Source organism: Drosophila novamexicana, unplaced genomic scaffold (genome assembly GCF_003285875.2).
Source record: "Drosophila novamexicana strain 15010-1031.04,08,12 unplaced genomic scaffold, DnovRS2.1 tig00001059-arrow-arrow-pilon, whole genome shotgun sequence".
In the NCBI taxonomy this organism is placed as follows: Eukaryota; Metazoa; Arthropoda; class Insecta; order Diptera; family Drosophilidae; genus Drosophila; species Drosophila novamexicana.
Genome location: NW_020824837.1, coordinates 1,514,286 through 1,539,632, shown reverse-complemented (window position 1 = coordinate 1,539,632; position 25,347 = coordinate 1,514,286). Strand labels below are relative to the sequence as shown.

The following is a 25,347-nucleotide window of genomic DNA, read 5'->3' as shown; positions in this document are numbered from 1 at the left end:
CAAATCTCGCATGTTGTAAAAGCTAGGGTTACCAAACTTGACTTCTAGTTTCTAGAACAATATATATATATATAAAAAATATATCTTTCATGTTATATCTGTCGCCATCTCCCCATCATTTGCCACCATTTCGTGCTTAGCTTAATCATTTTTGTCACTTAATATGTTAATGTTTTCTGAAATTAAGTGTGTATAAGCTTGTTTTGAAAATGTTTAAGAATTAGCAATTTCTTAAATATTTGTAAATTAAGTGTGGGCTTTGCTCCTTTTAAAAATTTTATACTTATTTAAAGAACTTCGATGCTTGAAGATAAGCTTAAAGCGTTCTCAATTCAGATAAATAATGTTACTTGAATTGAGTAATTTGTTTAGTTTTTGGATTTATTATAAAGTTCTTCTAGTATCTTTAGATAATCGGAATTTCGACAATGTTTGTGCTTAATTTCACTCTGTTTTATAAATAGAACTTGATTTTATTTATATTATTGGACTTTCTTAAATTAAGTATGAATCTGTCTTGATTTAAAAGAAATTCCAAACATCAGTTTTTGATTTAGCTTTGTTTAGGACTTGTTATTAGGAAGATGTTATTACTGGAAACGCAAACTTCTTGATTTAGGCTTTTTGTGCTTATGTTAAGAAATTTAGAACATTTCACCAATGTTCATGCTGGATTTCACCACGTTAAAATTTCAATATTATTTTTATTCTGAGCCTGCTTAAATTAAGTATAAAAATACTTGATATAAGTATTTGCATACTAAAAATAAGCGTTAAACGTTTTTATTTAAAGTGAAACTTTTCTTAGCTTCAGCATTTTGTTTGAATATTGTGTTGGCTGCTTGAATTAAGATTTGTCAAGCTCAGTTTAAGTGAATGGCAACTTGAACAGATTTTCACCAGTTTTCTGCTTGATTTGAGTGCAAAATGTTCTTGTTGTTTTTCACCGAATTGATATATTTGCCGTGCTGAACTCACCCATGGCATGGCTTGAACCGTGCTGCTGCAGAGTTTGGCTACTTTTGCGGCTCTGTCGGACAAGGTGGGGCGTTTATATAGCCGCTGGCCGGCACAACCGAACAATGGGCACCAAGCGCTCGGATTACCTATTGTGTGCGGCTGGCGTGTCCATTATGGCCCGTCACCTGGACAGTAAGAGCAGCAACAGCAACAGCAGCAGCAGCAGTAGCAGTCGCAGCGGGCGCCAAACAAAGAGCTCAACTGTTGACACAATACAACAATGGTTGGCGGCGGGGCGAACCTCAAGTATCAGGAACTCGGGAGGACTGACTATTTATAGACTGGGCACTGGCTTTAAGCCCGGCTACTTGAAGTGTTTATGCGTGTGCCGAAAAAAGTCAAAATAGAGAATAGAAAAAAAAAAAACAAGAAGTGAGAAAACCCAGTGACCCAGACATTTGCAGCGGGCAGCCCAACCACCCAGGCTGGGAGCAACTATGAGCTCATGGGCTGCTCGTCTAGCACTAACATTCAGGTGCATTTGCTGCTGCTGCCCCCAAGGGGTAGGTGCTCTCTGTGTGTGTGTGTGTGTGCGTGCGTGTGGCAGCTAGTTGTAGGGCTTCGACGTGACGATAAACTCTCGCAAACGCCAATCCGCCCAGCGGTTCGTCAGTTGAATGCGCGTCGTTGCCCCGCACGGTGGGGCGCTGATATATCTGAAGACTAACAATACAGTTTGAGAGGCACAACAGCCAGACACGTGCCGCTAAAACTGTGGCTTAACAAGGAGTTACAAGCCAGGACGATTGCGCTGTTGTTTTTTGTGTTTTCAATCAAACTCTGAAGCAGCTCGAGCTGTTGTTCTTGGAGCGCGTACAGTTATCCGCTTGACTTGGTGCGGACGCAGGGGCGGAAGCCCTAGGAGTGTTGCCCCACGTTGTTGTTGCTGTCACTGGAAATCGTTAACAAACAGTAGAGAATAGAAAATAGCAAAAAGCTAGCGAGTATGTCACGAATTGTGTAAAGACCAAGAAACCAAGAGACAAACACCTGAAACACACACCTGGCGCCTGGACGCAGGATTTAGGCTAGACGCATGGACAAAGGCACAATGAAGCGCAAGCAGCGTAGATACAGGTGAGCTACAGTAAACACCAGCTAGCGCGGACCTGCCTAGTCGTTTGCTTAGTCTAAGCTGCGCACCAAGTGGAAGGATTCGGGCTAAAAACTTCTACCTACTCCATTCACGTCCAGAACCACCTTCAACACACTGCAGCTGCAGGAGCTGGAGCGCGCCTTCCAGCGCACGCATTATCCGGATGTGTTCTTTCGCGAGGAGCTGGCCGTGCGCATTGAGCTGACGGAGGCGCGCGTTCAGGTCTGGTTCCAGAATCGACGCGCCAAATGGCGCAAACAGGAGAAGCTAGGCGCCGCCGGCGACTACAAGGAGGACGCCCAACTCGAGCTGGATGTGGCGTTCGATGATAGCGCTGTGCTGGGCCAGCTGGACAGCGCCTTGGGTGAGTAGGGTAGAGGGAGTTGGGCAAAGATTTGGTCAGGCTTAATACGGAGCTATTGTAGCTGGCGGCGGCACCTTGCTGCCGGATACGCCGCCGCAGTCTTCCAATTCGCTGGACAATGAGCTGAAGGCGCCCTACGGCACGGGCGGGCTCTCGCCCTCCAGGCTGTCGCCCAACATTTTTCTCAATCTGAACATTGATCATCTGGGCCTGGAACGCGGCGGCAGCGGTCTGTCCATGGAGTGGTCCACCTACCCGCCGTCCACACAGCCGGAGCAGCATCAGCCGGAGCAGCAGCAGCAACAGTTGCAGGCGTCGCAGCAGCAACAGTTGCAGGAGTCGCAGCAGCAACACGTCTGCACGCTGCAGCATCAGGCGCTGTCGAGCGCATTTGGCGCCTCACTCGATCTGGACATGAACGAGGGCTACGATGAGATGAAATTTCTCAGCGTGGATCAGTTTACGATCGATAGCTTCAAGGCGGACTGCATACTGAGCATGGAGCACAGCCTGGCGCTGGATGACAAGCAGCATGACGCCTCCGCCGCCTGCCACTCCGCTGCCTATGAGGCTCCGTCTCTGGCCACGGACAATGCTGCACTGCATTCGCTCTGCCTGGACGGCATGAGTCTCACGCCCAACTTTGGCGGCCTCTCACTGCTCTCCGGCCATCTGACGGACGATGTCACGTCCGCGGAGGCGTCACCCAAATCGCCGCCATCGCTGCTGGTGCTGGACAAGACGCTGCCCTCGTTGAGCATCGGTGTGGATGGCATCAGTGAACTGGTCGAGCAGCTGCATCATCATCAACATCATCAGCTCAATCATCATCATCATCATCAACATCATCATCATCATCATCATCCACACGATGTCGGAGTTGGGGGAAGCGATGTAGTCTAACCGGAACATTTTTATTAACCTAGACAAATTCTAAGCATAGTTAATGTTGTACGATTCTAGCTGTAATCCTGGCCCGAATACTGGGCCTCATACTCTTTTCAACATGGATGGGATTTGACGTAAGTTCACCTAAATAAATGGCCAAAAAGTTGTTAATGCGAATGGAATTGGATACGTTAATGTCATTATTTGAAAGCAGCTCTAGAAATGGAAACAATTTTTGGTTCTTGTTTGAGAAGAGTATTAAAATTTTGTTTGATATATGAACATATTTTCTGGTTCATAAAAAAAACAAGTAAGGGGTTCTAGTCGGGAGCTCCCGACAAGGGGATACCCTGAACCCTCTTCTTCCAACATCAAATGCATATATATATTCTATTTTAGAAGCTATATGTCAAGTTTGGTGACTCTAGCTCTTATTATTTACCAAAATTGCCCAAAAATCAGGATATCGATATCTATTTTGATCGATTGCTTGGAAACGGAGAAAGTTATCGATTATCAGAAACAAACTCGATCTGCGCGGGAACTACGAGCATCTACATCTAAAATTTCTAGTTTCTAGCTCTTCTACCTTGGGCCACTTTTGAAAAGCAAACTTCTTAACTTTAGGTCATATTTTTCTAACAATACAAGAATATATCTTATTTTCTATAACGGAAAGGGTATTGAAGACTTCGGTCCTTATCGAAGTCTCGCTTAACTTCTTGCCTTTAGCTAATTTAATACGAACTTAGCCTTAATTTACATAAACTTTATAATGTAAGAGCTGTAGATAATATATATATATATATATATATATATATATAGAATATAAGGATAATGTTCAGTTTAGTATGCCTCCTTCGTAATATCACTGAGAAGAGTATCCTATACTAAATATAAGGTTCAGTTTAGTATGCCTCCTTCGTAGTATCACTGAGAAGAGTATCCTATCTTCGGTTTATATCAAAGTTTTTCCAAGCTTGCCTTTATCTAGGCGAATACTAAATATAGTTAATGTTATGCGATTGTAGCTACAATTTGCACATTTTAATATAAACCTTGGGAGACTTATGTGTGCCTAGATAACTGACAAATCTGTCAGCTTCTGAGCGGAAGTCCTTTCAGAGGTTCTTCGTTTTCAGCTATTTTGTCTATCTATGTTGGGAAATATCTTTTAAGAGATTGGAACAGACTAAAAACAGAGATTTGGATTGAGATGGTTGAATGGACAGAACTTGGCTTAATGCCGGAAAATAGCTCCAATCTTAGAGTCTAGCCAGTCTGCGGGTCAATAAATCTCCTCTATTAGACGGACACTTAGTTCGTCCACAAGAGTTTTCACTGTACTAATATGTAGTTTTTTGTGTTGTGCATTTTCTTTTAAAGATTATCAGAAAGTTTTGAGCGTAATGCGTGTGTTTTAAATTCCTTGCTCAAAATTCATGGAAACAGCAAACCTGAAGCCATGTCCTTGCTGCCACTCTCTCTCCCCCTCCCCGCTCTCTATTTTTCTCTCTCTTGCGCTCAAGGTTCTGCCATTCCTTGAGCTGTTAGCCTGCCCAGCTCCTGCTTCTAAGGATTCCCATGCAGGCACACGCATGTGTGTCATAACAAAGAACGCCCTGCCTCTGCCCCTGCCCCTGCCCCCAGACTCCTCTCTTCAGTCAACAATTTTTGGTAGTATTTGTGGCTCGGATTAGAGCCAAACTAATTGTATGATTTTGTATGTTGAATGGTTTTCGGGTTTCTCGGCTTGTTTGTTCGCAAATAACATTTGCTTTCTCTCCAACAATTGCAGCGACGCGTCGTGGCGCGCCGCGGGCGCAATCTGCATCCTACCGACTCCTATATTCCCCGCCCTTCCCTCCCACCACTCTGCCACTCATCCGCAGAGTAATTTCCATTTAGCGTCATTAGCGGAATGTCTGTATCCGCAGTCATAAGCTGCATTGAAGGTCTAAGCCAGCCAAGCCCTTGGGGTCGCCCAGTCGCCAGCTTTGGGCTAAGCCCAGCGTCGCGATTCCAGCTCCCGGGCCGGAGCTCGGCATTAACACCTTTTTGTTAAGTTCTCTTTGTGGATTTGCCACGGCAGCCAACAGATTTCAGCTTACGGCCAGCCATTTGCCGCTGTAGTTGATGCACTCAGCGGGCAGCAGGATCACAATTTTCATAACCGAAACCCAATGTGTAAAAAGGGTTTCATGTTTTCGAGCAAATGGAAAGGAAAGTTTCTACATTTATCATTTTCTTTTCGATATTTACAACAATTATAATAATCGATAAATATCGATCTTGGGAATTGGGTTTTAGGGAAGATTATAGAAGCTAAATACTTCAATTCTGGTATGCTGCTTATTGTAGGGTATATATAGCCTGAGCATATTGTACACGCCTCTTACATACCCTGTAAATTTGGACAGATCTCGCTTTGTTATACACACAACTCTCAATGCCATATTTTAGTCCTGATAAAGTCATATAGATCGTACTATTAACACCGTAGTTAATCAGGAACAGGGTATGTCTCTCCCGAGCATGCCCGTCTAAGTAGAACCTTTGTTATACACACACCTCTCAATGCCATATTTAAATCCTCATTAAGTCATATAGATCGTACTATTAACACCGTAGTTAATCAGGAACAGGGTATGTCTCTCTCGGGCATGCCCGACTAAGTAGAGCCTTGCGCTTTGTTATACACACACCTGTCTATACCATGTTTAAGTCCTGATAAAGTCATATAGATCGTACTATTAACACCGTAGTTAATCAGGAACAGGGTATGTCTCTCTCGGGCACGCCCGACTGAAGCATACTTATTTGTTATTAATCCACTGGCGACTGGTTGCCATTGGATAAGCCGCACAACAAAGTGACGCAACGAAGCGCAATTGTCGCCAGGCAGGGTTAGGGCTTGGGCAGGGGTTGGTCCCGACTCTGATCCCATTCCGTGGCCCAGTCGGGCGTAGATCGAACCCTTTGCCCTGGGTTTTGGGCTCTTGCGGACCTGTCAGACAGTGCACACATGATTTGAAATTAATCGAAAATGTTTCGTGCATGCTTAAAGGATACTTCGCAGCATTTTGAGTACTCGAGGCTGTGTATGCACAAAGACCACAAACTTTAATCGATAGTCAAATAAGCCAAGTCTGGCCCATCCACCTGCCTATGTGTGAGTGTGTGTGTGTGTGCGTGTGTCGCCGGCAAGGATAACAGGGACAATGAATATATAACGTTTGCCACATTGTTTCCTTATGCTGCTGCGCTCGCTCTGCTTTTGTAATTTCTCTAACGTTTGTTTATATTTTATATTGAATTCGCCTCGGGCCGCATAAACGCAATAATCGCACATTTTATGGATTAAACTCACCTGCTCGCCAGCTAATCTATTAAAAATGTAGCCCCAGGACAATGAAGTCTGCTTTTGTGCGTTCGGCTCTAATTGGAGTTTTTCTCTTTCGGCACTTTTGGCTCTCAACAGTACGCTCGGATGAAACGGGTTAGAAAATTGGAAAACCAAAAAACGAATCCTTTACACACTTTGAGCATTAGGTTCTGTCTCATAAACAGTCAGTCAGTGCTTGATCAATCGTTTCTAACTCTGATTGATTTATAAACTTACTGCCAGACTGATTGATAGAATGATTGACTGACTGACACAGATTGGTTAATCAATTAGCCTTTTATCTTATTGATTTAGTAATTGACAGGCTGAATGATTGACTGACTGACAGTAATTGATCAATCAATTCTCATAGTGTCTGATTGATTGACTTACTGACAAGCTGATTGATAGAATGATTGACTGACTGACAGTGATTGGTTAATCCATTAGCTTATTAACTGATTGATTTAGTAATTGACAGGCTGAATGATTGACTGACTGACAGTAATTGATCAATCAATTCTCATAGTGTCTGATTGATTGACTTACTGACAAGCTGATTGATAGAATGATTGACTGACTGACAGTGATTGGTTAATCCATTAGCTTATTAACTGATTGATTTAGTAATTGACAGGCTGAATGATTGACTGACTGACAGTAATTGATCAATCAATTCTCATAGTGTCTGATTGATTGACTTACTGACAAGCTGATTGATAGAATTGCTAACAGTGATTGGTCAAGCCATTAGCCTTGATTGACTGATTGATTGATTGAATGATTGATCGACTAAGAGTGATTGGTCAATTAATAGTCTTATAGTCTAATTGATTGAATGATTGATAGTACTAATGACGGACTGACACTTATTGATCAAGCCATGCTCTTGATTTAATGATTATCAGACTAGTTTGTGGAATGATTGACTGACTGACAGTCATATTATATAAGCATAATAAAATGCCATTTATTTACCTATCCAACTTATTATTTCAACCGCTTTGTTCGGATAAGATACACACATATACTATATATTTTCGGCATTGAGTGCTTCATCCAGCTAAAGACCCTGTCCAAGCAAGGGTATTTCGAATGAATTACTAATGGCATGTTGGAAATGTTAAAATATCGAAATACTGAAATCTGTGCCTTTAACAAAATGAGTTATTCATTATGGAGTTTATTCATTTGGCAGCGAGTCAGCGCACGCTGTCGACGAAATATTTAATAATGAAATATTAAAATCAATGTGAATGTACAAGAGCCAAGGGAAAGGGCAAGGTGTGTGCAGAAGTGGGGGCGTGGCCCAGTCCACAACAAACGACGAGGTGTTCATGTGAATAAATTGCAATTAACAATATTATTTTTTATTTCAACAAACGAAACGCGGAAGCTGGCCGCCATTTGCGAAAGGACTCGCACATAAAAAATGCCTCTCATTTAATTAAAGGCAAATTTAATGGGTAAATATTTCATGTGGTCTATGCACACAATAAAAAAAGGAAATATATATACATATATGCCGCTTAAATGTTGGCATAATTTTTATTTTAAAAACAAAAACTTTGGCGCTGTATGCCATGTAAATAGGATGTAAAGGATACGCGGCACCATGTGCCGGCAGGACGCGTACGTATATTAAATTTCCTGTTGATAGAGTAGAAAAAAAAAAAAAAAAAAAAAAGGAAAAGAATGGAATGCATGGGGAAAAATAATAAAATGCGAAGCGTGCACTACAAAAACAAAAGAAATAAAAATAGTGCAAAGAAATCAAAATTAATAGACTGCAAATATTTGTAGATTTTTACACGAGCTATTAACAAGGCGCAAACACAAAAATTACGGCCCCAGAAATTGAGGCTAGCCCAAAATACACGAAACTCGAAACTCGAAACTCGAGATGTCAACGACAGGAACAGAGAAAGAGAGAAAGAGAGAGAGAGAGAAGAAAAAAAACCTAGAAAAACAGATAAACAGAAAAACAGAGCACCGAAAACGGACGACCTATGCAAATAGTCTGCGCTAGTGAGAGGGACGGAGCATACAAAATGGCGGCGGCAACGAAATCAAACATGGTGTGGCAAATGAGGGGGGTGGGGGTGGTGGAGCAGTAGATAAATTTGAATTTTGGTCACCTGACATGAACTCTGGCACTGGTCAAAGGGAAATAACAAGACAAAGATGTCAAAAAAACACACGACAAAAATGGTCAAGATGGCAGCTCCCAAAGCGGAAGGCATGACAACAACAACAACAACAACAACAACAACAACAACAATGGCAAAAACTCTAGCACGGCAGTCTTTGTTAAAATGGCCATTCAACTGTAAATTGCAAAATACAAAACATGCTGAAGAAGAAGAAGCAGCAGCAGCAGCAACAGAAGAGAGCAGGCTGCAAGATGCTTGACAAGAGCCGTTACAAAATAGTGGGCTGGCGCACAGGCGGGGGCTGCACATGCCAGAAAGAGATAGCAACAGTAGTTGGCTACAGTGTTTGCGTGTGATTGTCTGTGTATGCGTGTTGGTAAATTGCAAAAATGCAAATGAAAACGGACAACAGTTGAAACATGCTCAAGAAGAAGAAGAAGCAGCGGCAGCAGCAGCAGAGATGCTAGATAACTGCACATACACTTGAAAAAAAAAGAAGCAACAGTGTAAATTATTGTATAAAAGGATTGAAAAGCATGAAAATAGTGAAATTAAAATAAAATTTAAACTATGGAGATAAAATAAAATAAAAAAGAAATCTAAACAGATAAATCAACAAAAAATTCTTCAATTAAATAGAAAAGAAAGGAAAAACGAAAATGGAAATCAAGATTGAGTAAGACTTGTGCATTTAAAATTAAATAAATAGGAAGAAAAATATGCTTGAACCTACAAACCTACAAAAATATATGCTAAAATGTGCTCGATAACAAAGTACAATATTTGTTAGCTTGAGAACTTTATTTAAGATTTTCGTGGAAACAAAGTCCAAAAGCAAAACATTTGTGATCGAAACAACTCTTAAAATAAGAATTACTTATGCAGTAAACGGAACGGAATACTTGTGCATGCTTTGCGTACAACATGTTGGATACTTTTTCTTCGAGTGTAGCTCCCTTTACTGCTGCTGCTGCTGCTGCACACCTGAAGCGCTTGGCTTGCTGCTGCATATCTCTAGCTATGGCTATGCAACTGTATATATATATATGTATATAGATATCTGAATGGAATCTCGGCATCAGCTCAACTGCGAATTGGCCCGTAAATTGATTTTGACCTTTGGCATGACAAGGAGCGCCCGCAAGTGCGCCCATTCAGCTCAATTGGCCTTTGGCTCTTGGCCTTCTCTCAATTTGTATCTTGGCCAGAACTTTTTGGGCAACTGCTCGTATTACCCGCCTGGTCCTAGCCAGGTGTGAATAAGGCGCGCAGGGTCTTCTTCGGCTGTTCAGCGAAATAAAAGCATTTGTTGTTTTTATTTTTTTGTTCTTTATATTTTTGCTCGATTTCTTTTGGCTTGGTTTCTATTATTATAATTACTTTGTGTGTTGTGTTTTTGTTTTTTATATTGTTTTAAGTGTGGTTTAATAATTTAAATTTAACATTAATTATTTTATGCTGTTATCGTTATCGGTTATCGATTTGTTTACACTTACAACTAATATGCGCTTTACTTTTGGACAATGGGACACAAGACAACTAGATAAAAAATCACACGCACACACACACAAACACACACACGCACACATACACATACACGCACATACATTTAGTAGACTGTACATTTGGCTAATTCTTTGCAGCTTTTACAGCCGCCTCTTAAGGTCTTAACAACTTAAAATAATAACAGTAAAAGTTCTCTTATATATATACAAAACAAAATTGAAGCGCCGCTGCAAATATTTACATAGATTTCCTCTCAGGCTTAGGCCACCTCCAGATCGGAGGATTCGTCCGCATCGCTGTAATGATTCGGATCGCTTTTGATGTGCACCAGCTGCGACGCATAGTCGCATTTGATGCCGGCGTTGCCAGCTGTCGATGTGCCAGTGCTGCCATTGTTGTTGTTGTTGTTGGAGTTGCCAGCGCTGTTGTTGTTGCTGTTGTTGTTGTTGCTGGTGGTGCTGCCGCATTGCTCCTCCTGGAGCTTACGCAGTCGCTCCTGCTCCTCGCGCTTCTGTTTGCGCCACTTGGCCCGACGATTCTTGAACCACACCTGTGCGAAGAGTGGAAGGGGGAGTGAGTAAAATCTTGATTTAGTCAAGGCAACCTTTGATATGGCTTCAAAAACACTTTCATCCGTTTTTCAAATTATATTTTCCATTATGCCTTCCCCATTTTTTTTTTGCCCTGCTCTTAACTGTAAATATTTTAATGTTTTTTCTTTTGCCGATTTTCTATGGCTGCCCTTTTTTATTATTTGATTTATCTGCGCCAAGTTCGTTGCCTGACAACGGCCCCCCCTCCCCCACCCCCTCCTGCAGCCAGTTTAGCTGCCATTTTCCGCCCAATTAGTTAGATGATTGTAACTGTAATTAATGTGAAGCAAACAAAAAAAGGAAGAGAAGAAACGAAATAGAGTTCTTGTTTGGCCCGTTTTCTCTGTGCCTGAATTGTATATTTTGGGCTTTTTAATTAGGCGTAGGCCACACCCACTCTCAGTTTGGGTCGTCCTGGCCAACCCTTGGCTACTTAGTTAATTAAAACAAAAGCTTCAGTCAACTGACTTAGGGGTTAATTTGCTCTGCTTAAAAAGGGGTGTGGGTGGGCGTCGGGGGTGGTAAGAGGCGCAGCTCACCCGCCCACACACACACACTCTCTCTCTCTCTCTCCCTCAGAGTTGTGTGGGCAGCATCTGCTACGCGTATCTCTTGTCATTTTGGGCAGGAGTTGTTGTTGTTGTTGTTGTTGTTGTTGTCTCATTGGCAACGGGGTGGAGCCAAATAAACTGAACAGCCTCGCCCAATCCCAATGCCAATTGCAGTCGCCAATTTCAACCCTCGGCGCAGTTTTATTATTGTTTCTTAAATAAATACTCAAATTGTTGTTGCAACTGTTGCAGAAAAAAATAAGTTTAATTACAAAAAAAAATTAGCACGAATTTGTGCAGATGAGTGGTAACTCCCCCCCATCCCCCCCTCCCAAATTGTTATCATTTTCGGTAAAAGTTTGCTCAGTGCCACGCCCCCAAATGCTGACCATGCCCCGCCACAAAAACAATGTTTACGCAGCAAATCGACTGAATTTGTTGAAATAACAGTGAAAATAACGGCAGACAGCAGCTGGGCTGGGCCAATGACACGCGGGCAAGCCAAGCGCAGTGCAGTGTTGGAAAATGCGCTAAACTCATAAGCAGAGTGTGGCCCAGCCCGAGCTAGATAACGGTACTCAGCTCAGCACAAGCTCATTTCAGTTTGCAGAAGTTTGTATTAATTTGTGTAAATTTGTGCAGCTGTCGAGAAGCGTGGAGCAGATAGGGGGGGGGGGGGGTGTGCGAGTCTGGCATTGCCTGGCTTATTTGCTTAGGATGGCAGCAGCAGCAAAATGGCGACGCCCTGGCAACCTTTGAACTGCGCTCAGCTGGCAACGCCGCCCAAATCGCAGCTCTTTGAAGTTTTGGGCAGCACTGGCAACAGTGGGCATGGTCACGCCTCGCTGCAGCTGTCAGAATGCATTTGCGACAAGGATTTCATTTTGCTCGAAACTAATGAATTTTTGATTTCAAATAATTAAATTTACAAAATCGCCTACAGCTATGCTGGTGTGTGTGTGTGCGTGTGTGTGTGTGTGTTTGCGTGTTTGTTTTTCTCTATTTATTTTCATAATTTCATAATTTTATGAGCTTAAGTTATTAAAACAACACACATAGAAATAATCTGCTGGCATTTTGATGCGTTTTTAAAAATCTCAAAACATGAGAAGAAAAAAAAACTATGTTGTCCAGCGGGCGAATACCCTGTACTCGAAAGTTGTTAGGCATAATTGTGAATTGGACGAAATTAATTATTGAATGCAGACAGAATTTCACTCAAAACGAGCTTTTACTGTTTTTGGACAAAAAACTTGGTATATGGGGCAAATATTATTCTAAGAATCTCCCAATTTAAACTCATTTTTCTTGTGCTATAAAATTATATAGTTAACCAACCCATAAGCACCTTAACTATAGGGTATATGCCATTATTAGCCATGAAGTTAGTCAGCCGCTTAATTCTAAAAAATATTGAAAATTGCCTGTGCAACAGTTTTAATAACCAACAAAAAAACTCCACAGTTTTTGCCGCTTGCGGTTGTTGTTGGTGTCGCCGATGCTTATAAAAGTTTCATATTTTAATTAACTGTTGGCCAGCCGGCTGTGCGACGCATTGAACTCTAATCCGCCGGGACTGAGAGCCGGAGGGGCGGCGGCTCGAATGTGAGTGTGCGGTCAAAAAAGCTAATCCCGTAATTTCTACGGCCAACAACGGGCGGGCTTTGGCTATATTTTTACATATGTTGATGTGTGTGTGTGTGCGTGTGTGTGTGTGTGTGTGTGTGCGGTCGCGTGACCATGCCCCTCAGCGCGAGCGGCGACCACCCCGTTTAAAATCTGACTAACGCACAACATTTGCAATAACCGCGGGCGCGTTTTTTGCCGCGCGCAAAAGTTGCCGAAAAATCGCAGTGAAATTTTGAGAAATTAAATAAACACAAGTGCAAAAAAATAGCAAGTGGAGCAGGGGGGAGGCGCGAAGGGGGTGTGGTGCGGGCGTTGCCCGTGTGTATCAATGAAAATGCCCGCATGCAAATTGAGGCAGTTGCTCGTGCGATGGCGACGACTCCAACAAAAAAAAAATGGCTTGCAAACACAACAAAATGGCCGCCGCTGGAAGCGACAACTTGGCATGCATGGGCAGCACTGCGACCGGAACGGAACGGAGCGGCACGGAAACGTAGCGGCAGCGTCTGGCAAATATTGCCACAGATTTTTCAGGCAAAAGCGCATAAATCGCTGATACGTCGAAATCCGCGCCAGTGCTGAAGTGCTGATGGGTGCTGCACGGGGGGACGGGGGGACGGGAGCCGGCAGCGTGACGCATTGGTGTAGCGTGCATGAAATCCATTGAACAAACAGACCGACGGCAGTTGATTTTTAATTAACTACAAAAGCGCTTTATGGCCGCCGCTTGGCCAGACACAAGTTGCCACTGAGTTGAGGAAGGGGTTCGGGTGGAAGGGGGGGCCAGCCAAGCGACTGAAACGTGCCATTGTCTGTTATTGTTTGATTTTTGGCAACGTAAAATGCTGACCAGTGCTGCCCATGCTGGATTACCAAAGTGCACTCCAGCGTAAAATGTTGCCACATAGCTGCATAAACACATCTGCACATGTATGTGTGTGTGTGTGTGTGTGTGTGTGAGTGTGCGTGTGTTGTATGGTCACATTGCCGTTCTGCTATGATAACTTTGCGCTTCGTTAATCGCCGCAGCTGTGCGCCTAATTTTCATATTTTTGCAGTCTCGCAAAATGTAGCCAAAACCCAAACAAAACTCTGCAAAAGTCAAGTCGAAAAATTGTCGCTGCGGTTGATTGGCACATGTGCGTGTGTGTGTGTGAGTCTATTTCCCTCTCTCTCACACTCGCTCTAGCTGTGGATAGGTGGAGCCTGGGGGCACTCAAAATGGCGGCTGCCTTTTGCAGAGTGCACAACGAGCTCGTTGCTCTAATTAGTGAAAATTGGCAGCGCAAGTCGGTTGGAAAGTTCGTCACCAACAGAGGCAGTCGATGTTGTTGTTGCCGTTGTTGCTGTTGTTGCTGCTGTTTTCGTGTTGTTGGATTAAAATTCGCGCAGCCGTGAAAATTGCTCGTTACGCATTTGCCAGTGCCGGAGCCTGGCTGTAGTTGGCTTCGGTTTGGTTTTATAACGCAACACAGCTGACGCTTGAAATGCCTTTAACTGGTTGCGTGCATGTGGTACGCACTAATTAAAGGCGTCACATTGACGTCACAATTGCAGTTGGGCTTAAACATTTTTTTGAAGCTAAGCAACACTGGAGTGCAACCTCTTTTTCAGTAACTTTCCACTTGAGTCAACTGCAAATTCGTGGAATATGATTAACATAAGCGAAGAACTTACATATGTTAAAATCTCTGTTAACATCTAAAGCTTACTTGCATTGTTATTCATGCTAATTCCTTGCACTGTTAATTGCTTGCCAATCGGATTTCTTTAACAGCGCTTAGTAAGTGCTGTAAAGTATGTTAGCTATCGATAATAATCGAACTATCTATGCAGTTTAGTTTGGCTATGTTAGTTATCGATAATAATCGAAATATCAGTGCAGTTTAATTTCGGCAAGCAGAAGCGTGACATAAAGTGTGAATTAATTAAAACAATGCAAGCCACAGCTACTTGCAAGTTTATAAATAAATACGCGTATACGTGTGTGTGTGTGTGTTATGTGGGCGTGGGAGACAGCACAGTTAATTGGTATTGCAAGCATAAATTTGGCACATAAGACAAGCCGGGGTCAGTGCTCTCACACCTTGCTCAAAAGTCAGGTGATATTTGGCACGCGTTCTTGTTATTGCAAGTTACTTGAGTTTGTAAAAGTGTGTGTTCTTAATACGCTGCCAGTGTATAAAATAATAAATCAAATAAATATTGCGATGCATTTCAAGTGCGAAGTGGTTAGCACAATAACTGTAAATGCTAGACGCGTGTTTAAGCAGCGCCATTCGATTCTCTCTCCCTCACGCTCTTTTGCAGTTCGATCGCATGCAAAGCAAAGAAGAAGGCAAAGACAAAACAAGTTCCAACAATTGCTGTAATTTGATGTTTAGCTAGTGTGTGCGACTGAGAGAGCGCGATTTTTGCACAAGTAAGTGAAACATTTGTTAACGATTGTGCGCGATAAGACTTGCTGCAATCGCAGCTTATGCTAAACAACAAAAAATAAGAACCGTAAAATAATGTTAATTGCGACGAGCTTAAATTACCGGTGCTTCTAAACGTACATGTTTATAATATGTTGTCAGTGTATAAAATAACAAATCAAATAAATATTGCGATGCATTTCGAGTGCGAAGTGGTTAGCACAATAACTGTAAATGCTAGACGCGTGCTTAAGCAGCGCCATTCCGCTCTTTTGCAGTTCGATCGCATGCAAAGCAAAGAAGCAGGCAAAGACAAAACAGACTCCAACAATTGCGGTAATTTGATGTTTAGCTAGTGTGTGCGACTGAGAGAGCGCGACTTTTGAACGAGTGAGTGAAACATTTGTTAACGATTGTGCGCGATAAGACTTGCTTCAGTAATGTCAGATCGCAGCTTATGCTACACTAAACAACAAAAAATAAGAACCGTAAAATAATGTTAATTGCGACGAGATAAAATTATCGGAGCTTGTAAACGTATGTGTTTATAATATGCTGCCAGTGTATAAAATAATAAATCAAATAAATATTGCGATGCATTTCGAGTGAAAAGTGGTAAGCACAATAACTGTAAATGCTAGACGCGTGTTTAAGCAGCTTCGCTCACGCTCCCATTCTCTCTTCCCCACTCTCTTTTGCAGTTCGATCGCATGCAAAGCAACGCAGCAGGCAAAGACAAAACAGAAGCCAACAATTGCGGTAATTTGATGTTTAGCTAGCGGGCGCGACAGAGATAGCGCTATTTTTGCATGGGTGAGTGAAACTTTTATTTACGTTTGAGGGATAAGGCTCGTTGCAATGTCAGCTTATGCTACACTAAACAACAAAAAAAAAGAACCGAAAAATAATGTAAATTCCGACGAAAAAAAAAACTCGATAAAGAAAACATTTTAGCTGTGATTAATCGCTGGCCACAAAACCCGGCTGGGGTCGGGCGGCTGGGTCTGACCTTTTAAAAGCTTAGCGACGTGCACCTGTACCAGTCCAACCAAAACCAAGCCACCCCCCCGCGAGCAACCAATTCGTGCACCCTCCTAAGCTCAAGCTTAGCGCTTTTTGTGTAAATTTATGCAGCTTCGAGGCCAATTTTCGCTCCACACAATATTTGTCTACGGTTACACGCTTCGACAGCCAAAACTGTAAAGCAAACAGGAAGCGAATGTACAGAAATCCACTCCAATAGCCCCCGCCACCCGCCAACCACTCATCACCCACCGCTGTGTGCCTGGGGTCACAAACGCACTTTGCGCCGCAAAAGTCCCGCGAGAATTGAGAGAAAGAGAGCGACCCTTAAACGTTGTCGACACACACACACACACACACGCCAGGCGTAAAATTGCGAAAGCGAAATTGCTCTCAAGTGTTTGAATAACGGAAAATTATGAAAAATTATAACAACAACAGCAAGAAGAACGTGCAGCAGCAGCGGGGCGTCGTGTGAGCTATTGCGGCCAGTGCAACAATGTGGCAACGCTGCGGTGGGTGGTGGGTGGTTTAGTGGTTCGCTCTCTGGCCGCAGGCCATTTTGCGCTTAATGTTATTGTTGTTGTCTGATTTTTTTTTTGTTGTTCGAAATTAACGAAAATCTGCTGATTCCAGCTCATTGCCATTTTAATTTCATTTGATTCAAAAAGCCCTACACCTAGAGAAAAACGCAGCTAATTTAAGAATTCCCCAATCAAGTGCATTTTGATATTCTTAAGGTTTGCATCTCAGTCCTAAATACATTTTAAATTAATATGAAACTCTCTTAGTCTTGCAATTTTTTAATTATGTCAGAAAAATAAGAAAAATTTGCTTGAATTAGGTTTTAATTATAACAAAGAATTTCATTATTAAGAAAAGCCTTAATCATACTCAACATTTTCTAAGATTTAGGCATTGAACGTTTACACATTCAAAAAAAACTTCTAAGTTTTTATTTGATTCGAGTACGCCAGAATCTATCATTGTTTCTCTAAGTGTACTTAAAGTTTCTTTTACGAGTGGTTGTATTTAGTATTTATTTCTACGTCTGGTATTTAGAAATGTCTTTTTTAAACACAAGTCTTACTCATTTAAAGCAACATTAATCTTAAAAATTTGTCGATTTTTCTCTGAGTGTACGTAAAGTGTTTTTACGGGTGGGCGTATAAATGTGTTTATTTTTGCTACCGAGAATGCAATAATAAATTCATTATAATAATAATAATGGCAACGCAGTGATTGCCTAATTGCCGCGCCGCAGGTGGCCCAGATCCCGAGCCACTTGATTGTGCAACATCAAAGCGGCAAAAGGGGCAACGATTCCTATGGGTTGTTGTTGTTGTTGTGCTGGGGCGCAAATGCTGGCAACAACCGATCACAATGGCCCAATGAGTGCGCACATTCTTTGGCAGACCCTTTTGAGTGCGGCGTAGACAAAAACCAACAACAATATTTGAAAAGAGACAGCGAGAGGGAGAGAGAGAGAGAGAGCGAGGGAGTGAGAGCGAGAGGCTGCCCGAACTGAGATGATTACTAATTTCTTGGCGACGACAAAGATAAATATTTGCGCTGCGCTTGAAGAGTTTATTGACTTGGCTACGACTACGAGACTCTACGAGGCTTGAGCATAATGAAGATCATCATCATAAATGATGCTGGGAATCAGGAATCCGAAAACGAAATCACCTCAATCACTTGAGCTGCGGGATTAGGCGTATTTGACTTGCACGCACCAACGAGAACAAAAAAATAAATAAAAAAATAACCAAACCAAATGCCAAGATTGAGCTGGAGTGGCTGTGTGGTCAACTCTCTCGCGCGGCTACTGTTTTACCCGTCAATCAGAAGAAGCAGAAGCAGAAGAAGCAGCAGAGAGAAGCGGCGACGGAATGGTTAACCACTCGACTGTCTAAATAAAAATAATAATTGTAAATGATGAAGTCAAAATAAGCAGATCATTTAAATGGCGTTGGCAACCCAATTGTGCATACTATTTGGGATTTTGTCCCGGTTATACCCTGTAATTATTGGAATTGCTTAAAGGGGGAGACTTCTCTTTTACAGCCTTGATGGGCAACCAAGAGCCAAGTCTGCTTAACTGCATGAATTCGGAAGCTTTAAGAGATTCCCTACATCAAATTTACTTCACAGTTTGTAGACCTAAATTCTTCGTATAACTTTAGTTATTTGTTAAACTTGCGTTTCCCTTGCGTTCCAAAAATGAAAATAAGTTTTTTTTTCTGCTAATTGCAATTGCCTGGAAAAACTTATATTTATTTTTTTTAAGTCTTTTTCAGTAAGTTTTCAGAATTGTGCATTCATATAATGTTGAAAAATATTAAAACAAAATACGCAAAACATTTTTCAATGAATTTGGTATACAAATTTCAATGTAATTCAGATTCGCGGAGAAATCTATTCAAGTCAATTATTTGAAAGGTCTGCTAAGGATAAACAAGAAATCTTAAGAAATCTCTCCATTCAGCATTCCTTTGTTAGAGCTTTGTTCCTTAAAAATATCATAAAAATCGGACTATAAGTACCGAAGTTTAGCAAGAACGCATTTCTCAATACGTAGCTTAAGGCAAATGGAAGAAGTTGACAGCATTTGACAACTTTATAAATATCTGATATTGAACACATGAATTATGAAAGGAACGTTACATTCATTACAGTGATAGCGCTACAGGGTATCCCGGCTTCGAGCATACTCGCCTGGAGTACACTTTAGTGTTTGGTGATTGCTGTTGCTGTTGTTGTTGCTGATGCTGTTGTCTTAGGCAAGATTTTTAATAATTATTGCCACTTATGGCATTGCCATAGCCATAGACGAGAGGCGCACACAGCGAGCGGCTCGCGAGAGTGTATAGCCTCTGCCGGACGCGGACGCGGACATGGGCGTAGTGGGCTCAAGTGGTCCTCCGAGCACTTGGCATGCAAATATGCTAAACAGTAGCTGGCCAGGCCGACGAGTGGCAGCTAGCTGGGTTTACGGGAGCTGTGCTGGCCAGATGCCGCTGAAGTTGATTATGCTGCTTAAGTCAATGACGAACGATGACGTTGCACAAGATTTTGGATTTGTCTGCTTGGCATAATTGTTATTGTTGTTGTCAGAGAGACAAGTTTCAAGACGCTTTCTTGTATGTTAATTAAGCCAGCCAGCCAGTCAGTCAGTTAGCCCGGCTCGGCCTACCAAACACTGTGATGCAGCAAGTTTTGAGTTTTTTTTTTCATATTTCCAATTTCAATTAGGCTGTTTGTGCAATACCAAAATTGGAAAATCCATTTTCCCAACTCAATCAGAGCAGTTACATGCAAAACCTTGGGCCAAATATTTTAATCCGCTTAGAACGCAGCGCGTTTAAATTGTCGCCTAGGCGAAGGCGACAATTTTGCCCGCGGGCGAACAACAACAACAACAACAAGCAGCTTGTTACTCAGTTTAGCTGCTAGTTATCTTAAGCTGTACGGCAAACATACGGCTACAAGCATAAACATTGCAGTGAGAGAGAGAGAGAGCAGCCCGGTTGCACTCCCTTACCTTGTAGGTGTTTTGGGTCTAATGCACACGCAAATGTCAACATTGTCGCACTTGGTGTGCTTCCACTGTACTGTGGGCGGGCGGGGGTTTGTTAGATTGCCTGTTGCGAGATTAAACATTGACCGGCAGCATATTGTCACGGCGACAACAGCAACAACAACAACAACAAGCGCTGGTAATCCCTAACAAAGACGCTTTCCCAAAAGCTACGCAACCAAACGCCAAACCCTTCCGTCGTGCCGGCCGCTAATCAGTCAACAGGAACAGGAACAGGGACAGGAACAACAAGAACCAGTGTAAAAGGCGTCGCTATCAGCGCCATCAATAAATTGCTTACAAATTAAATTGTCAACTTTTTGTTCGTCGCATTCGGAATTTCTGTTTGCTCGCCCAACACTAATGGACTTTGAATGGCTCGAACCACCAACAAACCATCCAACCACCATCGACACCATCGCAAGCGCTGCTCGAAGCACTTTTGCATTGAGATTTGCTGCTGATTTGCCTAATGTGAGCCCCGGCACGGTCTGCGACTCGACTCTGTGGAGGGTTGTAAGCACAGCCTGGGGTAGGCTTTGGGCCTGGCGAGATAGCGAGCTCTTGTTTACATTGGCAATGATACGGCATAACCTCAGAGTTGAGGGCCAGGCCCATTACTCAAATTAAGTGAATCATGACATTGTTTTGCTGGGGCAGCAGCAGCCACAGCCGCAGCAAAGGAAGCCCAACAAATGCTAAACGCTGACAACTAAATAAACAGCAAGAAGTTCACATCATCACAGATTGAAATGTGGAGGCTGACAGCAGCAGGATGGGAGAGGAGGCACTCAATTGGTTTCGCGCTCAGCATTAAAACGAGCGTGAAATTAAGGACTACGATTCGGAGATCGGATACACGCTTTAACCCATTTGTAATTCAATTGTTGGACTTGCACATTCGACTAGCTTACGAGTGGATTCACGCCTTAAACCGGCTGTGATACAATCGAAAGACTCGAAGCCTTACAAGATAAATCGATGGAAATGTCACTTTAAGCAATTCGACTTAATTGAGAGAGTTCGCATGCTTAAAACCTGCCCATTGATCAGAATGTCGCCCTATCTTATATGTCGGAAAATTGAAAGGCTTTGGCCTAAAGAGATGTTTGGCAAATCTGATCTTTAGTGAAAGGAATATTGCCTTAACCTATTTTGGTGTTAATTGAAAAGCCTTTAGACTGCAATTTTCACCTCTTATTAACTAAAGCCAAATGCTTATATTACCAGTAAAACCCGTACGGATTGAACTTCCGCTTAACCAACCTTTTAACTAAGCGGAAAGTCTTGTACTCTGCCATATTTATGGACATGGGTTGTTCGGATTCTAACTGTACTAGTAAGCTAACCTTATTAAAAGTCTTGTACTTAAATAGTTCTTTCACTTGTCAGCTATCTCCTGGATATTATTATGGTTACCCAATCTAACCTCAATAAATGTCTAGACTTTAAATAGTTCTTCCACTTGCCAGATCTGGATTTTCTATGCCTGTCTTCGCTGGAAAGCTCTAACCCGTTTATAAATTGTTTTCAAGGAAAACTTACCTCCACGCGTTCCTCCTTGAGATCCACCTTGAGAGCAAGCTGTTCACGCAGCACCACATCCGGATAGTGTGTCTTATCGAACGTGGCCTCCAATTGCTCCAGTTGCTCCTCGGTGAAGATGGTGCGATGGCGACGCTTACGCTTCGGCGGCGGACCATGACCCAAATGGCCCAGGCCCAAATGATGCTGGGCGTGGTGCGCCAGGTGCGAGTGCGGATGGGCGTGTGGATGATGCGGATGATGGCCATGGGCGGTTAGTCCAGCGGCAGCGGCAGCCGCGGCACCGTGTCCACTGACGTGCGCCTGCATCTGGGCGGCGGCGACGTGGGCAACGGCCGCGGCGTGCATATAATTGGGATAAAAATTGGGATAGGCCACTGTAAAGGACACAACAGATGCGAAGGAGAAGCTGATGAAATTCATATGAAAAACAATCACAGGCGAAATGAAAATTCTTTAAAATGCGCATAACAAAGCTAAAAAAGCAGAAACAGCAACCGTTGCCATGCGAACGGTTGGGCGCGCGTACCTCCAGTTGCAGTAGAACCCATCCACCCACCCCAAAACAAAAAAAAAAAAAAAAAGGAAGAAAAAACCTTGATGTTTTAATATTCATGCCAAGGCGGCGGGGCCTTTGAATTTGAATGTGTATGTGGCGCATGTGGAAGCCCCGGCGCAAGCGTTTGCATAAAATTCCGTTATGGAAACCTACGCTCGAATCAACATAAGACTTTAGCCAAAGGTTGTCAGTCCTTACCCCGGACACGGACACATCCGTTTCGACATCCGCAGGGACTTACAATGCAAATCCTCTCACCGCAAAATGGAACGGAATTTTGAAATCATCTTTTACGGATCAATGCCTAATTATGAATAATGCCATTCAGGCCAGGCAACGGAATGGTTCAATAAATTTCTGAATCCGTTCAAGTATCCAAAACAGATTGACGGCAATAACCTTAAGGTGTTTGCCAGCTCAACCAACGGCAGAAGCCGCAGCAGTGGGCGAAAATGTGTGGGTGTGGTAGGGGGGTGGGGGTGTAACACCCATTTTGCTATGGGGTGGATCTCACTCACCTAGAAAATCCGAGGGGGAGGCGGCAAAACCGCTCGCTGCCGCCGCCGCCAGATGGCCCAGATGCAGTCCAGGATGCTGCAGCATGGCAGGAACCCGCTGCGGCCGGATCGGGCTGGCGGCGGCGCTGGAACTCGAATTGGAATTGGGTGAGGCAGGTGACTCGGCATTGCGTTTGACCAGGCCCAAGCCCAGGCTGCCGTTTATGCTAATGTTGTTGTTGTTGTGGTTGTTGCTGCTGTGGTTGTTGTTGTTGTTGTTGTGGTTGTTGTGGGCATTGCTGCTGTTGTTGCCGGCGCCCGCTGCGGCAGCGGCTGCAGCAGCATTGCGTGAGCCCAGTATGCTGTCAATGGTGAAGAGCGAGGCAGCCGCAGCAGAGGCTGCAGTGGGTCCGCTGACGCGCGGACGCTCCTCGTCCAGAATGGTGGCGCCCGACTGGGAGCCATCATCGGAGGAGGGCGTCTGCGATTGCGGCTGTTGCTGCTGTTGTTGTTGTTGCTGCTGCTGCTGCAGCACTGACTGTAAACGCTGGCCCAGATAGCCGCATTGCTGGGAGTTGAGGAGCATGGCGGTGGTCAGGTGATAGGCAGCATTGCTGGCGTTGCTCGGCGAGCGTGAGCGTGGCATTTGGCGTGGCGGCTGCTGCTGATGCTGCGGCTGATGATCGCCCAGATCGCTGGCGCAGCGCTTGAGCACGTAGCCCGCCGGCGGGGAATTCGTTTCGACCATGTGGCCGAGTGTGCTGGGCGGCGGCGTGGGGGGCGGTGAGCCCGGCGAGGGGCTCGGCGTGCTCACAACGGTGATCTTGAACTTGGCCTTGGCCGAGCTGCTGTCGCTGCTGGCGCCTCCCGCTAGCTGCGACGGCGTGGTCCACAGTGATGACAGAATTTTGGCGGATTTTGCGTGACAACTTGTCTGGGAAGAAGAAGTCTGATGCTAGCGGCAAAAGTAACTATGACTGTAACTGTAACTAACACACACAGGCACACACACACACAAACACTTGAAACACACACGCGACGTGTTGTTGCTTATGGCTGAAATAGATTTTGCGTGCAACGGTAACTGAACCCTTCTTGTTCGCTCGAGCTGCGAAACTGTTTTGAATGCCACTTTCAGCGACGGCGGCGGCAGCAGCAGCGACGACGACGACGACAAGTTGTTAGTCTCTCCAGCATACACACGCACTCACACTCTCTTGCCAGCATACACATACACACGCATAGCAGACATTTTCGTGCGTTGACCAATCAGCGCACAGCTCGGCTTTGTTAAGTCCACGCCTTTGCGCTCACTCTGGCTACCATAATGAACGGAAGAGGGAGAGAGAAAGAGAGCGCGCGCGCGAGAGCAAGCAGCTGCTGAGAGCGCGTTTCATGTTGTTGTTGCTTCTTGCTCTTGTTCTGCTTTGATGGTGGTGGCTGCTATGGTGGACGCCCTCTGGCTGCCGCTGTGCGTTGCGTGAGTGCGACATCTACTACATCCGCATTTACCGTTACCCGTTAGCTAGCCGCAAAGATGGCGCGCTGAAAAGATAATGCTCAGCTGTCTCTCTGCATGAAGCTTTCGTCCTGCCGCTGCCGCTTCGACGTGGGCGTGCTGCTCTCTCTGGCTGCCGTTGCCGTTGCTGTTGCTGCTGCTGCTGCTGCGTTCTTATTTTTTCGTTTTGTTCATTTGTCTTTCTTTTCGCTCCTGACAGTTATTTATACAGATAAAGTCATCACTGACAGCCCCCGCGGCTCGCGTCAGCATGCGTGCGAGCGAGCGTGCGATATATTAGCTAAGCAGCTCGCACTCACTGCATAAACTGGCATAAAAATGTGGCTGTAATGTGGAAAATTATGTGCTGGAGTTCGCGCTGCTGAGATTGGGCTTGGGCGCGACAACGTCGGGGTTCGGGTAAAGGCAGGACGCCTCTGTCGAGTTGTCGACTGCGCTGCGCTGCGCCGTATCTTAAGAAGATAATGACTAAATTAATGCTTTTATGTTTTTGGCAACACATAAACATCATTATGCGTTCAATCCTCGCTCGGGCGCACGCTCCTCCAGCGCTGGGCGGCTGGAAGGGTGGCGTCTGCTGATGCAGCTGCGGCTGCGTCTGCCTATATACTGGCCAGTTGAATGTGGTTAGCTTGTATATAGAAAGTGTGGTAGAATCCCGTGAAATCGGCGCCATTTACTGATTAATTGGTTGGAGTAAAGGGGCGAGCATTACGAATTGGTAGATCTGGTAACGGGCCACCTTTGACGTTTGTGTGCGTGTGTGTGTGTGTATGTGAAAATATTTTAATCTAAAGTTTCCACATCAAACATGCCCAAGTGCAAATCCAAAATTTCCTCGAGGCACAAAACCAAGCTTTGACTAATGATAAATGCAATGCCAGCCAAACTGGACCCCAAAAACTCCTGTGTCAACTACATGCAAGCAGCTTATATGCAACGTGCATACGCCAGCTCCAAGCCGGAGCTGCTGTTCCGTATGTAACAAACTGATTAGGTGGGCGCCCCAGCCGCCGCCATCG

The 25,347-nt window shown here is 44.0% G+C and overlaps 2 protein-coding genes across 2 annotated transcripts; one reads left to right on the top strand and one right to left on the bottom strand.

Moving 5' to 3' along the window:
* The first annotated feature begins 1,639 nt into the window (after nucleotides 1–1,639).
* LOC115765941 (homeobox protein OTX2-B) lies at nucleotides 1,640–3,514 on the top strand. Its single transcript, XM_030709686.1, has 3 exons — nucleotides 1,640–2,097; nucleotides 2,215–2,480; nucleotides 2,542–3,514. Exons 1-3 carry the CDS (start codon nucleotides 2,057–2,059, stop codon nucleotides 3,381–3,383), a joined length of 1,149 nt encoding a protein of 382 aa, XP_030565546.1. The 5' UTR covers nucleotides 1,640–2,056; the 3' UTR covers nucleotides 3,384–3,514.
* Nucleotides 3,515–10,414: 6,900 nt separating this feature from the next.
* On the bottom strand, nucleotides 10,415–23,751 carry LOC115765991 (homeobox protein goosecoid). Its single transcript, XM_030709759.1, has 3 exons — nucleotides 22,828–23,751; nucleotides 21,751–22,127; nucleotides 10,415–10,962 (listed from the first exon to the last, which is right to left on the bottom strand). Exons 1-3 carry the CDS (start codon nucleotides 23,552–23,554, stop codon nucleotides 10,672–10,674), a joined length of 1,395 nt encoding a protein of 464 aa, XP_030565619.1. The 5' UTR covers nucleotides 23,555–23,751; the 3' UTR covers nucleotides 10,415–10,671.
* Between the last annotated feature and the right edge of the window lie 1,596 nt (nucleotides 23,752–25,347).

What these genes read in the sequence shown, in the direction of transcription:
- LOC115765941 (XM_030709686.1), top strand. Translation starts at nt 2,057, where the DNA reads ATGGACAAAGGCACAATGAAGCGCAAGCAGCGTAGATACAG. An exon ending in CGCAAGCAGCGTAGATACAG is followed by an intron (nt 2,098 to 2,214) that starts GTGAGCTACAGT and finishes ATTCACGTCCAG; the next exon opens with AACCACCTTCAACACACTGC. An exon ending in CCAGCTGGACAGCGCCTTGG is followed by an intron (nt 2,481 to 2,541) that starts GTGAGTAGGGTA and finishes GAGCTATTGTAG; the next exon opens with CTGGCGGCGGCACCTTGCTG.
- LOC115765991 (XM_030709759.1), bottom strand. Translation starts at nt 23,554, where the DNA reads ATGGTCGAAACGAATTCCCCGCCGGCGGGCTACGTGCTCAAGCGCTGC. An exon ending in CTCCCCCTCGGATTTTCTAG is followed by an intron (nt 22,128 to 22,827) that starts GTGAGTGAGATC and finishes TGTCCTTTACAG; the next exon opens with TGGCCTATCCCAATTTTTAT. An exon ending in TCAAGGAGGAACGCGTGGAG is followed by an intron (nt 10,963 to 21,750) that starts GTAAGTTTTCCT and finishes CTCTTCGCACAG; the next exon opens with GTGTGGTTCAAGAATCGTCG.